This window comes from Anomaloglossus baeobatrachus, chromosome 5 (genome assembly GCF_048569485.1).
Source record: "Anomaloglossus baeobatrachus isolate aAnoBae1 chromosome 5, aAnoBae1.hap1, whole genome shotgun sequence".
In the NCBI taxonomy this organism is placed as follows: domain Eukaryota; kingdom Metazoa; phylum Chordata; class Amphibia; order Anura; family Aromobatidae; genus Anomaloglossus; species Anomaloglossus baeobatrachus.
In genome coordinates this window covers 413,052,131-413,067,629 of record NC_134357.1, presented here as the reverse complement: position 1 = coordinate 413,067,629, position 15,499 = coordinate 413,052,131, and the positions used below count along the sequence as shown (strand labels likewise).

Genomic DNA, 15,499 nt, shown 5'->3' with positions numbered 1-15,499 from the left:
TAAGTATTTGATACACTGCCACTTTTGCAAGTTTTTACGTCTACAAAAGAATAAAGAGCTGTAATTTTCATTGTAGATACACTTCAACCGTGACAAACAGAACCCCCCCAAAAATCCAGAAAATCCCACTGTATGATTGTTAAATAATTAATTTGCATTTTATTGTATGAATAAGTATTTGATCATCCACCAACAAGCAAGAATTCTGGCTCTCACAGACCTGTTATTTTTATTTTAACCCTTTAGTGACGGAGCTAATTTTCACCTTAATGACCAGACCAAATTTTGCAATTCTGACCAGTGTCACTTCATGAGGTTATAACTCTAGAACGCTTCAACGGATCCCGGTGATTCTGAGATTGTTTTTTCGTCACATATTGGACCTCATGTTAGTACCAAATTTAGGACAATATTTTTTGCGTTTATTTATGAAAAAAATTGAATATTGGCAAAAATGTTGAAAATTTTGCAATTTTCAACTTTTGAATTTTTATACCGTTAAACCAGAGATTTCTGTGACACAAAATAGTTAATAAATAACATTTCCCACTTATCTACTTTACATCAGCACAATTTTGGAAACAAAATTTTTTTTCGTTAGGAAGTTAGAGGGATTCAAAGTTTATCAGCGATTTCTCATTTTTACATCAAAATTTACAAAACCATTTTTTTAGGGACCACATCACATTTGAAGTGACTTTGAGAGGCCTAGATGACAGAAAATACCCAAAAGTGACACCATTATAAAAACTGCACCCCCCAAAGTACTCAAAACCACATTCAAGAAGTTTATTAACCCTTCAGGTGCTTCACATGAACAAAAGCAATGTGGAATGAAAAAAAGCAAAAATTAAATTTTACCTAAAAATGTTGCTCTAACCCAAATTTATTTACTTTTAGAAGAAATAACACAACAAAATGGACCCCAAAACTTGTTCCCCACTTTCTTATGAGCGCGCCGATACCCCACATGTGGTCAGAAACCTCTGTTTGGACAAATGGGAGGGCTCGGAACAGAAGGAGCAATATTTGAATTTTGGAAAGCAAATTTGGCTGAAATAGATTGCGGGCACCATGTTGCATTTACAGGTCCGCTAAGGTACCTAAACAGAAGAAATCCCTCACAAGTGACACCATTTTGGAAACTAGACCCCTCAAGGCTTCTATCTAGGGGTATAGTGAGCATTTTAGATCCACAGGTACTTCACAGATTTTGTTAACGTTACGTTGTCATATTGAAAATTTTAATAATTTTCTCAAAAATGTTGCTTTAGCATCAATTTTCTCACTTTTTCAAGAGGTAATTCCAAAAATTTGACCTCAAGGTTTGTTAACGACTTTTTTATGAGCGCGGTGATACCTCACATGTGGTCTGAAACCTTTGTTTGGACAAATGGGAGGGCTTGGAACGAAAGGAGCAATATTTGAATTTTGGAAAGGAAATTTGGCTGAAAAAGATTGCGGGCACCATGTCACATTTGGAGGACCCCTAAGGTACCTAAACAGCAGAAACCCCGCACAAGTGACCCCATTTTGGAAACTAGGCCCCTCAAGGAATTTATCTAGATGTTTGGTGAGTACCCTGAACCCCCAGGTGCTTCACAGAATTTTATAACGTTGAGCCATGAAAAAAAAAAAAAAATTTTTACCACAAAATTGTTATTTCAACCAGGTAGCTTTTTTTTTTACAAGAGTAAAAGGAAAAAATTCAGCATAACATTTATTGTGCAATTTCTCCTGAGTTTGGCGATACCTTATATGTGGTGGAAATCAACTGTTTGGGTGCATGGCAGGGCTCGGAAGGGAAGGAGCTCCATTTGACTGCAAAGTTGGCTGGAATCATTAGCGAACGCCATGTCGCATTTGGAGAGCCCCTGCGCTGCCTAAACAGTGGAGCTCTCCCACAAGAGACCCCATTCTGGAAACAAGACACCTCAAGGCTTTTATCTAGGTGTATAGTGAGCAGTTTGAATCCACGAATACTTCACAGAATTTGATAAGCTTAGGTTGCCATATTGAAAATTTTCATTTTTTTCACAAAAATGTTGCTTCAGCATCAAATTTCTCACTTTTTCAAGAGACAACAACAAACCGTAGACCCAACAGGTTGTTATCCAATGTCTTATGAGCACAGGGATATCCCACATGTGGCCAAAAACCTCTGTTTGGATAAATGGGAGGGCTTGGAATGGAAGGAGTACCATTTGAATTCTGGAAAAGTTGAGATAAATTGCGGGCACCATGTCACATTTGCAGGGCCCCTTGGGTACCTATACATTAGAAACCCCCCACAAGTGACTCCATTTTGGAAACTGGATTTTATTCAGGAGTATAGTAAGCATTTTGAATCCACAGGTACTTCACAAAAATGTTGCTGTAGCAACAAATGTCTCACTTTTAGGCTATGTGGCCATGATCCAGCGACACGGCGTCTAGTATACAGTGTCAGCCTTCCTGCAGAGATGTGAGTGTTGTCCACGGGAGAACGCAGCTGCCCATGCCCACGATTTGGGTTCAGGCCGCTGTGGAGCTCTATTCTACCTGCAGAGAACACTCATCTCCGCAGCATAAATTGACATGCTGAGGCTCGGGAAGCTGCGCCACAGGTCGGTTTATGCTGCGGAGAAGAGAAGCACAGTGGGCATGGGATTTCTAAAAATCCTTCCACTGTGCTTCTACTGCACAACGCAGCGCTATGGACGCAGGGAAAACACTCTGCGCCCAAAACGCTGCAAATCCCGATTGTGGGCGCACAGCCTAAAATGCTACAATGGATGAATGGATAGATGTCAAACAAATATAACGTTCCACCCCCTGCATATTCTAAGCTGGCGCCCTTTAGTGCCTTTCATGTGGCACTAAAGGGTGCCTAGCCTTGTATTTAGCCCCCCAAAAAATTAATAATTAAAATAAACGACGTGGGGTCCCCCCTATTTTTGATAGCCAGCTAGGGTAAAGCAGACAGCTGTAGCCTGCAAACCACAGCTGACAGCTTCACCTTGGCTGGTGATCAATTTGGAGGGCTCCCCAGGCGTTTTTTTAAAAAAAAAAAAAACGTGGGGTCCCCCCCAAATTAGATCACCAGCCAAGGTGAAGCGGACAGCTGGCATCTGGTATTCTCAGGGTGGGAAGAGCCATGGTTATTGGACTCTTCCCAGCCTAAAAATAGCAGGCCGCAGCCGCCCCAGAAGTGGCGCATCCATTAGATGCGCCAATCCTGGCGCTTCGCTCCAGCTCATCCCGCGCCCTGGTGCGGTGGCAGACGGGGTAATATATGGGGTTGATACCAGCTGTAATGTCACCTGGCATCAAGCCCTGGGGTTAGTGATGTCACGGCATCTGAACAGATACCCGACATTACTAACCCAGTCAAGTAATAGAAAAAAATAAAGACAAAAAAAAAATGTATTTGAAAAAAAAACTCCCCGAAACATTCCTCTTTTACCAATTTATTGAAAATAAATAAATTTCGGTCGCTGTAATCCATTTTGGAGGTCCCACGCCGACTCTGGATCTTCTAGAATATGGGAGGCACGTTCAGGGAACATATCCTCCATTTTCTGGAAGAGCAAGCTCTCCATGAGCAGTGTGGGTGCAGTAATCTGAGAATACTGCACTCACACTGCCCCGGTCCAACCTAGGGCAGAGTGACCTGCAGTAACCTCATTCTAGAATATGAGGGGCACGCTCACAGAACGTACCCCCCATTTTCTAGAACAGCAGTCTCTCCATGTGAGGAGTGTGGCTGCAGATTACCGCACTCACCCTCCCCCGGTCCACAGTGGAGCAGCCTGTGCAGTAGTGACGTCAGCATCCCTGCTTGCAGGGATCCAGCTGACAGCCGCTGTCTGCGCATGCGCCGCCAGCTTTCAAGAAGGAGGCGGCGTGATCGCGGGGCCGGAGCACCAGCAGCCAGGTAACGTAAAACCGGGGGCTGGGGGGGTGACGGGGGGTGACGGCGGGACCTGGGGACAACTTTCTGCCGCATGCACCCTTAACTTCTTTGGATGAGGAGAACCACTGTGCCTCCACTCTTTTGACTGCTCCTTATTTTCAGGGTTATACAAATACATCCAGGTCTCATCCATAGTGACCAGTCGATCCAGGAAGTTCTTATCAGTCTGGAAACACTGACAAATGGACCGGGAATTTTTCACTCGCATGCTTCTCTGATCTGTTGTCAAACATTTGTGGACCTACTTTGCAGATAGTTTCCTCATGTCCAAATGTTCATGGAAAATGACACAAACATGTTCACGGGAAATCCCCATGATGTCTGCTATTGCTTTAGCTGAACCTGGTCGATTCTCCAGTATGAGGTTGTGCACAGCATCAACGATCTCTGGAACAACAACCACTCTGTCGTCCAGGATGTTCCTCATCATTAGTTCTGAAGTGGCCCATTTATATTTGGCAACCAAGTTCTTAACTGTGGAATATGAAGGGCATTGATCCCCCAATGTCTATGACATATCACTATGAATATCCTTCGTGGACTTTCCTTGCAGAAATAAGAATTGAATCACTCCTCTGCTCTCTGTTGTTGTGAATATCGTATTACACTCTGCCATTTTGTTTTCCCACGTATGTAGAACACTGTTGCCATAAGCAACAAACACAAAATTTTGAAAACAAATATTAGACACATAAGGCTTTCATGTGATGTGATTCATTACTATAGAAACAAAAAAAGATCAGAAAGCCAAAGACTTATCAGCCCCTCGTATTGTGAGATTTTGGCCAACAACCTCCTTCACTCAGAATGAGCATTAAAGATGGGTCGTGGCTGGGTCTTCAAAGCATGATAATGACCCAAAACACTCAGCCAGTACAACTAAAGAGTGGCTCCATAAGAAGCATTTCAAGGTCCTGGAGTGCCCTAGCCAGTCTTTAGACCTTAACCCAACAGAACATTTTTGGAGGGAGCTGAAACTAAATGTGGCACAGTGACAGCCCCAAAAACTGAAAGATCTGCAGAAGATCTGTGATACGAAATCCTTGCTGCAGTGTGCGTAAACTTGGTCATGAACTACAGGAAACGTCTCAACTCTGTAACTGCAGACAAAGGTTTCTGTACGAAATATTAAGTTCTGTTTTTCTATAGTATCAAATACTTATTTCATGCAATAAAATGAAAATTAATTATTTAAAAATCATAAAATGTGATTTTTTGGGGGGATTCTACCTGTTCCAGTTGAAGTGTACTTACAATAAAAATTATAGAGCTCTCAATTCTTTGTAGGTGGGAAAACTTGTAAAATTGGAAATGGATCAAATCTTCCTACATATTGCTTTCCACTTCCTTCCCTACTCAGATTGGTGTTTTGTTCCTCTTGCTTTTAAGATGACTGCAGTGCAAAGGTACGTCTAAATCACACACTCATGTGCTGTGAGATAAAAAGGCGAAGAGGCATGGTTTAGACTTACCACTGCATTTTCCCATGCCATTATGGAAGCCATCTTGGAAGATGAAGGAACAAATTATCAATCTTAGCAAAAGAAAAAGCAGGTGGCAAACAGAGGGTACCGTGACAAATGAATATACACTTTTCAGTCCCTGAATTAGATGTACGAAAGACAGAGGGCACGGAGTCACCAAAAAATGTGGATTTAAAGGGTATAGAGGTATAAAACTATGTCCCCACAAGACATTTGCTGATAAATTTCAGTACACTAATTTAATTTAGACTAAGTGGAGCAAATTATACTAAGATCATAGATTTAAATATAGAAGTATCGCTTACTCCGTCCCCATACAGCACTACATTGTCGATCTCTGGTCTTGCATCGTCCTCCATAACATCGACCCTGTTAAACAGAAATTTATAAATCTATCAGATACTTTGAGTTACACAATTAGTTTTCTGAGGTTTTACATAGGTGTCACAGTTACTACAATTTCCATTATATTAGCTACTTTATAACATATTAACATATGGAGAGCTAGAGGATTTAATAAGATAAATGACAACCATTTCTTAAGTAATTATTATTATTCTCTGTAATCCTGCACTCAAAATGTTTATATTGCAGAGCTTATATGTAAGTTTTATTTCTACTTGCTAAAAGCACTATTCCTCAGATCTTCCACATGGAAATCTCAGCTGCCTGCTTTGCGTACCTACATGACTGATCTGGTTGCCATGCCCATTTAGATCAATAGAAGCCATATGGATTTATACAAACTGGACTTTTTTGTTGGTGGCAACAAAGCCATTTGCCAAAATGTGTATTGGCTGAAGGCATCCTAAGTGTCCTTACATCTGATCACATATCTCAGGTAGTGATAATATGCCAAAAAGAGGCAGCACAAAGCTCTGAGGCAGAGGGGACCTGAACATCCAAGATGGAACCTCTGGGGATCCGGTTACTGCCAGAGGGAAAGGTAAATGACGTGACATAGCTGCTAAGCTGGATACGTTTGCTGGTAGACTAGGAGGAGAAGCTGACACTCTGATGGCTGATGACTAGAGTCGGAGAAGTGAGGCTACAAAGTTTAATACGGGCAAAATCACATCTAAGGGCAGACAGTCTGAGGGGATTGTGGAACAAGAGCCATCACTGCGGAGTGGCAGGAAAACACCTCAAAAAAGTTACTGCAAAGCATACTACAAAAAACCCCACTCTATGGAACATTATGTCTGCTATTTCACAGTCTACGATAGTAGGTCAATAGACAAGCTGTCCCTGCATGTATTCAGCATAAGAGAAAACCTAAACTTCATAAGGCTGGACACTCAAAATGTCTGCAAAAGAATCAGTACTATTAAAAACGGTCTCCACCTTGGAAGATAGAGTCTTTTTCCACCCTAGTAAAGCTAAGAGATCCACTGAAGAATTAAGGGCCCTGTGGTCCAAAACGGAAGACGTAGAAAATACGACATACAAAATAGGCACCGCCGCAATAATATCAGAATTGTGGGCTTTCCTCAAAAATCAGAAGCCTCTAAGCCTACTGGTTTCATTGAATCCTGACTGCTGAAAGAGTATGGGAAAGAAGCCTTATCTCCCTTATACTGTAGAGAGGGCTCACCTATGAAACAGTCCCCATAGAAACAGTTCAGGAGAGAGGAGGAGCCGGCAGCTTAGGGGAAAGGGTGAGAGGTTAGTGAGGGCAGTTGATTCCGGGACGGGGGAGAAGGAGCAACGAGGGCAGAGTGTGGGAGCTATGGTGGCAGATAGCGAAAGAAAGGAGAAAGAAAGTGTCCTAGACGGTGAAACAGAGTTGTGTGGGTCAAGTCTGCGGTAGCTGGAGCGGGAGCCTAGGTGAACCAGAGTAGCCGGGCAAAGCCCCCTGAGAAGAGAAGACAGGAGCAGTTTTCCCCAGCAAGGGCTGTGAATCAACGCTGCAAGATTTGTGCCTCTGTTGTGACGATACGTGCAATAAAATGCCTTTTGATTCAACTGATGCCTGCCTGCGGAATTTTCCTGTGTCTGCCAGCGTCCTTCCTTCATCCACACTCTGCCCACAACACGATCCCCTGTCCCAAAAGTGACGGCTGCGCCGGGGGTTAGCCTGATACATGAAGGGGCCACGACTACAACCCCCGAGGCACCCCTGGCACCCCGTTACACTATTACAATTCGCGTAGATATTGCCTGGTTACATTTATACTTTATTAAATTTATATTATAGAGGCATGATTTAAAGGGAAAAGTATAAAGAATAAGAAAAAATGCAGCAAACCTAATTTAGGTAATGTCTGCCTCCTACAGAAACTTGGTTAAGGCCGGAGTCACACTTGCAAGTGACTCGTGCGAGCCTTGCATCGCATCACCCCGGCACGGCCATACACTCTCCTTATAAGAGCATCTCAGCTGCATAGAAATACATGCAGCTGACCCGCTCTTGTTAGATTGTGCGGCCGTGCCAGGGTGATGCGATGCGAGGCTCTGTGAGTCACGCGCTAGTGTGACTCCAGTCTTAAACTGATCTGCGTAGGGGACTGAGGAGTCTGAAGAGGCCACCACTTTTTTTTCACCTAGTTTCAAACCTAGTGCCAGAGCATAACATATAGTGCTCTGCCCCAAACAACAAGGAAATCTATTTTGTATATTTCCTTTTTACTGTATTCTTCCATTTCCCATAAAATAACATTTCTGGAGCATCACTTCCTAGAAGTCTGTTCCATTATTCCTTTATTATTGTCCCTATACAGTCTGACACTGTTCAGTTGGTCTCAGACTGTGAGATGATACAGGGTATTCACAACTGGAATAGTAACGACGACTTTGTAGTCATACGTTTCCATTAGTAATAATAGAGGAACTACAACACAACGACTAAATACTCCATAAAATATATCATTGTTTTGCAAACTCAAGTATTTACTAAATCCTACATTCCATGAGAGCTTATAGGTGCTCTTCCAGATACTCAGCTGTAACCCTTTTGTTTTAACCATACTTAGGTGAAATGTAAGGATGATATATTAGCAAGTAAGACCGGGTTCACACACGCATATTTCACAGTCCATATACTGACGGCAGTGCCTGCTCTGGAGGCCGATCTACCGACCTGAACTTACAAATTCATATGTGTCTATGAAGCCATAGGTTCGAGTCGAGAAACGCTCAATCAGTCCAAGCGTTGTGGTCCGTATATGGACCGTGAAATATGCCAGTGTGAACCTGGTCTTATATTCCTAGAGAAAACTCCTGGTCATTAAGCACTTGTGTCTGAATAAAAGATGCTGCTGCATAATTTGGTGCATAAAATGGCAGTAATATTGGACAAAGTCACACCATTTACTAACATAGAACATCACAAGTTAAAGAATGATTCTACCTATGCTGTAATATACATTCAGACTAACTGTCAGGTTACCTGTTCATTGTCACAGAAGTATCCATCCTGCTTGTGTAGATTTGCTGGGCACTGTGTAAGCAAAGTGAGACAAGGATTACCTTACACAAGACAGATCACAATTCACAGACGCAATCATTTTATTCATTTTCTTGAGGTCTGTGAAGAAAAACTGATTTATCTGTATAGAAATAGTCAGGACAGGATGTCTCATGAAACTGTGATTAAATCATGGGAACTGATATGCTTAAACAAGATCAAAGGGAATCTGTTACCAGGTTTTTGCCAACTAATCTAACAGCAGTTTAATGTAGGGGCAGAGATCCTAATTCCAGTGATGTGTCACTGCTGCTTGCTGTAAATTTAATAAAATCACTATTTTATCAGCAGGAGATTATCAATAGATACTGATTCCAGGTAGTCCGCCATTTTCATATCTGTATAATCCCACCTTCATCACTGATTGTGCATAGGTAGAAAGCTGCCAGTCTATACAAAAAGCTGCCCATAAATGTTGTTGGCAAGATTATGCAGAGCCCACCATTCAGAGAACTGCTAGATCTGCAGCAAATAATACAGGAATATTATCAAAATTACAGCAAGTGGCTCTGTAGTGAGATATTGCTGGAAAAGAGGCTCTGGACCTACATCATGCTGCTCGCACATTGGGCAGCAAAAAGCTGGTGAGAGGTTATCACCACTGTTATCTTTTCCTTTCCAAGCTACAAAGCGCTTAATGAGTCCTATAGGCAAATACAACCGTCAGAAATATCAGTGCTACTCTTGAGGCCCCGTCACACTAAGCAACATCGCTAGCAACATCGCTGCTAACGAACAACTTTTGTGACGTTGCTAGCAATGTTGCTGTGTGTGACATCCAGCAACAACCTGGCCCCTGCTGTGAGGTCGTTGGTTGTTGCTGAATGTCCTGGGCCATTTTTTAGTTGTTGCTGTCCCGCTGTGAAGCACAGATCGCTGTGTGTGACAGCGACAGAGCAACAACTAAATGTGCAGGCAGCAGGGAGCCGGCTTCTGCGGAGGCTGGTAACCACAGTAAACATCGGGTAACCAAGAAGCCCTGTCCTTGGTTACCCGATATTTACCTTTGTTACCAGCCTCCGCCGCTCTCACTGTCAGTGCCGGCTCCTGCTCTGTGCACATGTAGCTGCAGGACACATCGGGTTAATTAACCCGATGTGTGCTGTAGCTAGGAGAGCAGGGAGCCAGCGCTAAGCATTGTGCGCTGCTCCCTGCTCTGTGCACATTTAGCTGCAGCACACATCGGGTAATTAACCCGATGTGTGCTGTAACTAGGAGAGCAGGGAGCCAGCGCTCAGTGTGCGCTGCTCCCTGCTCTCTGCACGTGTAGCTCCGTGCGCTGGTAACCAAGGTAAATATCGGGTTGGTTACCCGATATTTACCTTAGTTACCAAGCGCAGCATCTTCCACGCGGCGCTGGGGGCTGGTCACTGGTTGCTGGTGAGCTCACCAGCAACTCGTGTAGCGACGCTCCAGCGATCCCTGCCAGGTCAGGTTGCTGGTGGGATCGCTGGAGTGTCGCAGTGTGACATCTCACCAGCAACCTCCTAGCAACTTACCAGCGATCCCTATCGTTGTTGGGATCGCTGGTAAGTTGCTTAGTGTGACTGGACCTTTGGTCACAAGATCGCTAATATACAGATAAATGCAGATAAAATTAGTTAAAGGGACTGTTCTGGCATGACATACTGATAACTTATCTTTGCGATAGGTGATCAATATCAGATCAGTAGGTTTGGACACCCAGCTTCCCCCACTAATTAGCTGGTATTAGTTCTGGTTGTGGCTGGATGTAACCATAGAACAAGGCTGTTCCATTTAATTCGTAGTGGCTGCTTTGCTACACGTTAACAGAGCTACACAGTGACAATCCGATCACTGATTACATCCAGCCACCAACAAAGCAAATAACAGCTGATCGATGGGAGTGCTTGGTGTCGGACCTCATTGATCTGATATGGATGTTCCATCCCAAGGGTGTCATCAATATTTTATGCTGGAACCAATGATAGATGCTGCCTCAGACAGCAAAATGAAGATGCCAATCCCAGACCATGTAGAGCAGACCCATTGTAGTAAACAGCCATATATAGTACAACTCACCACGCTGGAGTCTCCAGGACACATCTCTGGTACATCACATTCATTAATAGGCTCCCGACAAACGGTGCCCCTTGGTTCATACTGTTGTCAAGACAGAAAAGAGAGATGCCTGCTTATATTTATAATTATGCTAGTTTATTCAATTACTTTTCAGCCTTCGACAATGGATGAACAATTGTAAAATGGCTGTAATTCCTAAACTGTGAATGAGTTATTCCCAGAAAAACTAAGTTTCTCCTATCTGTAGACTCGAGGATAACTTGCTGATCATTGGGGGTTCAACCACTAGGACACATGATCACATTAACAAGGGTGTAGCCCCGTCTTAGGCCTCTTTCACACGTCCATGAAAAACCACACACGTTTTTCACAGACGTGTCAAAGGTGCGTTTTGCCCTCCGTGAGCCGTGTTTATGGCATACGTGTGTTCTCTGTGTGTTATCCGTGATAACACACGGAGAACGGGAACTTACCTCTCCCTGGCGTTGCTGTCCGTGGTGCTGATCTTCGGTCTCCGGCCCTGCCGACTCCCCGCTGCTGCTTCCGGCCGCAGTAAAGTGAATATGCAATGAGCATAATGAGCGGCGGTCGGAAGCAAGTGACAGCAACGGCAGAGACAGCAACGCTGGAGAAGGTGAGTAAAGTTTTTTTATTATTTTCTCAGACACGTGTTTTCTCCGGCACGTGTCACACGGAACACCTCCGTGTGGTCCGTTTGCATTCCGTGTGACACCCATGATGCCGGAGAAAAACGGACATGTCTACATGTGGAGCACACGGGCACACGTATGCTCCACACGTACCCACGGTCCATGGCAGAATACGCACGTGAGCGCAGACCCATTGATTTAAATGGGTCTACGTGTGCCCGTGTCTCCGGTACGTGAGGAAACAGACCAAACACGTGTCGGAGACACGGACGTGTGAAAGAGGCCTTAAATAGAGTGAAGGTAATGCTCAACCTCTGACACATTCATTAACCCGACTACAGAAAATACGTACAGCACTTGGCTTTCTCTGGCAGTCCCACGGACAATGAATGCAATGGAGGTCAAGCATGTGCTTCTCTACTCCATTCAAGATTGGGCACTATATTGAATTATGAAAATTATTTCATTTTGATTATGCACTCTATTTACAGTGCCTTGAAAAGTATTCATACCCTGTGAACTTTTACACCCAGAAACTTACATGCATTTTTTTGTGATTTTTTTTTTTGTGACATACAACACAGACTAGCAAGTATTTGTGAAGTGTAAAATAAATGATACATGGTTTTCTAAATATTTTAAAAACTATAAATCTGAAAATTGTGACGTGCATTTGTATTCAGCCCCCCCAAGTCAATACTTTATAGACCCACTTTTTTCTGCAATTACTGCTGCCAGTCTTTTGGGGGATGTCTCTACCAGCTTTGCACATCTACAGGCTGAACTTTTTGCAGGCATCTGTGAACAGCAAATTTCTTGTCACAGATCCTTAGGCCGGCTTCACACTTGCGATTAACTCGCACGAGTGCAATGTGAGAAATTCTCGCATTGCACTCGGACCCATGTTAATCAATGAGGCAGCTCCAATCTGCTATTTTTTTCTCAGTCCAAATCAGACTGAGAAAAAAATCGCAGCATGCTGCGTTTTGATGAGTTTCTCACGCAAGTCTCTCCAATGCAACTCTATGGGAGCGGGTAAATAAACGGATGTCACACGGACGGCACACACACCATCCTAGTGACATTTGTTTTTCTAAATACATTTATCGCATGTTTCAGAAAACACTGGAAATGAGTGAGGTCTGACAATGTCGGTCAATCTCTATCTCTCTGTCGGTCTCTCCCTCTCGGTCTCTCTCTCTCTCTGTCGGTCGGTCTCTCTCTCTGTCTCTATCTCTCTCTTTGTCCATGTCGGTCTCTCCCTCCCACCCCCCTCTCATACTCAACGATCCACGATCACCGGCGCGGCGCTGCACGGCGTTCACACTGTGGCGGCTTCGCCTCTTTTGAAAAAGCTGGCCGCTCATTATTCCATCACGTATTCACTGCTTTCCCCACCCACCGGCGCCTATGATTGGTTGCAGTCAGACACGCCCCCACAATGAGTGACAGCTGTCTCACTGCAACCAATCACAGCTGCAGGTGGGCGTGTCTATATGATGCAGTAAAATAAATAAATAAATAATTAAAAAAAAACAGCGTGCGGTCCCCCCAATTTTGATACCAGCCAGGGTAAAGCCATAAGGCTGGAGGCTGGTATTGTCAGGATGGGGAGCCCCACGTGATGGGGAGCCCCCCACCCTAAAAATATCAGCCTGCAGCCCCCCGGAATTGCCGCATCCATTAGATGCGACAGTCCCGGGACTGTACCCGGCTCATCCCGAATTGCCCTTGTGCGGTGGCAATCGAGGTAATAAGGAGTTAATGGCAGCAGTCCATAGCTGACACTAAGTCCTAGGTTAATCATGGCAGAGGTCTCCCCAAGATACCTTCCATGATTAACCTGTTAGTTAAAGAAAATAAACACACACATCCAAAAAATCCTTTATTTGTAATAAATGACAAAAAATAACAACCTCTTTCACCATTTTATTAAAGTCCCCAAATACCCCTCCAGGTCCGACGTAATCCACAGAGGTCCCACGACGCTTTCAGCTCTGCTACATCGGAAGCTGACAGAGAGCGGACACAGACCACGACCGCTCTCTGTGAGCTCCACAGAGCAACTGAAGTGAGTTGCGCTATCAGCGATGACATCACTCAGGTTACCCACGGCCACAGATCTCTGCTGGAGGACTGCAGCTGTGGCCGTGGGTGACCTCAGTGACGGCACCGCTGATCACGCAGATCGCTTCTGTCACTCAGGGGAAAATCAGGCCACGACACACAGACAGAGCCGCAGGATAACAATGAAGTCGGGTGAAGTTCATCCGAGTTCATTCTGATCATGCGGCTCTGTCTGTGTCTGCTGTCAGCAGGCATATAGCAGGGCTGAATGGCAGATGACATAGCTGCTGAGAATAAAAACGCATAGCATACGCATTGCACATGGACTAAAATCATGAGAAAAATCACAGAATCGCATTGCAGTTGCATTGCACACTGATCAACACTTGAACAGAGCTCATGCTACTTTCTAGCATGAGACTAGGACCAATTTTACACGCACAAGTGTGATTCCAGCCTTAAGGGAATATAGGTCTATTTTGACTGGGCCATTCAAACTCATGATTATGCTTTGATCTAAACCAGAAGTCTCAAACTAAGCTGGAAATATGGGCCTCACAAAAAAAATAAAAAAATAAATTTGGGGGGGCCACATTCTTTGCAGGGCAAAGTGACATTTTTAGTGATACCATTGTTTTTTTCTATACACCTTTTGATAATTTTTTTTGAACATTTTTGGCTTATTTTATTTCTTTAAATGGCATTCATTGTATGGGCTATAATACAGTTTTATAGCTATGGGTTGTTATCTCCTTCTTGTAGTAATGTTCCCATTTTTGTCTCCATCATGTAGTAATGTCCCCATCCTGGTTCCCACCTTGTAGTAATGTTCCTATCCTGGTACTCATTCTGTAGTAATGTCCCCATCCTGGTCCTCATCTTGTCGTAATTCCCCATCCCAATCCCATTCTTGTAGTAATGTCCCTATCCTGATCCCCTTCTTATTGTAATGCCCTGTCCTGGTCCCCTTGTAGTAATATGCTCATCCTTGTCTAATGCCACAGCTTGTAGTAATGTCCCCTTCCTGATCCCCATCTTGTAGTAATGTCTCCATCCTGCTTTTCATTTTGTAGTAATATCCCCATCCTAGTCCCCACCTTGTACTAATGTCCCCAAACTGGTTCTCGTGTAGTAATGTTCCCTTTCGGGTCCCCTTCTTGAAGTAATGCTCTATCCTTGTCCCCCTCTTGTACTAATGTGCCAATTCTTGTTTTTATTTTGTAGCAATGAGCCCTATCTTCTAGTAATGTTCCCTTCCTGATCTCCCTCTTGTAGTAATGTCCCCAGCCCGTTACCCATCTTGTAGTAATGCCCCCATCCTGGTCCTGATTTTATTGTAATGTCCCTATCCTGGTCCTCATTTTGTACTAATGTCCTGATCCTGGTCCTCATCTTGTAGTAATTCCCTGTTCTCTGTAGTTATGTACACATCCTGATCTCCTTGTAGTAATATGCCCATCCTTGTCTTCATCTTGTAGTAATGACACAGTGTTACGGGGGGCTGTCTGATAATAAAACCTAAAGGAGTATCAGACAGTCAGGGTCCACTGTGCAAAGACTCTGCTGCAGACTATGGCAGAGGATAAGGGGTATATAAGTGTGCCACTGTAAATAATAATAGCACAAGTGCAGAGTGCAATACCTCTGTTAAACTCACAGAGGAATATAATTAGAAAATAAAGCAATTCCTCCCTTACTTGGAGGGTGTGTGGAATTGTCTCTGTTAATGATCACAGAGACAAAAGCAGTGAGTGTGAAATGGCACCTACCTAGGTCCGTTCCTCTAGTGGTGCCAGGAGACGGACAGCAGCGTAAGCCGCACAAAGCTCCTACC

General features: G+C 43.9%; 1 protein-coding gene across 2 annotated transcripts in view; it reads right to left on the bottom strand.

The window, feature by feature from the left end:
- The window catches only part of ADAM11 (ADAM metallopeptidase domain 11), a 148,543-nt gene that overhangs the window by 13,335 nt on the left and 119,709 nt on the right, over window positions 1–15,499 (bottom strand). For both annotated transcript variants that reach the window (XM_075350250.1, XM_075350251.1), the window contains 3 exons: window positions 10,949–11,029; window positions 8,828–8,878; window positions 5,745–5,808 (listed from right to left, as the gene is read on the bottom strand). In XM_075350250.1, the coding sequence (XP_075206365.1) occupies window positions 5,745–5,808; window positions 8,828–8,878; window positions 10,949–11,029 (196 nt within the window). The remainder of the gene's footprint in view (window positions 1–5,744; window positions 5,809–8,827; window positions 8,879–10,948; window positions 11,030–15,499) is intronic.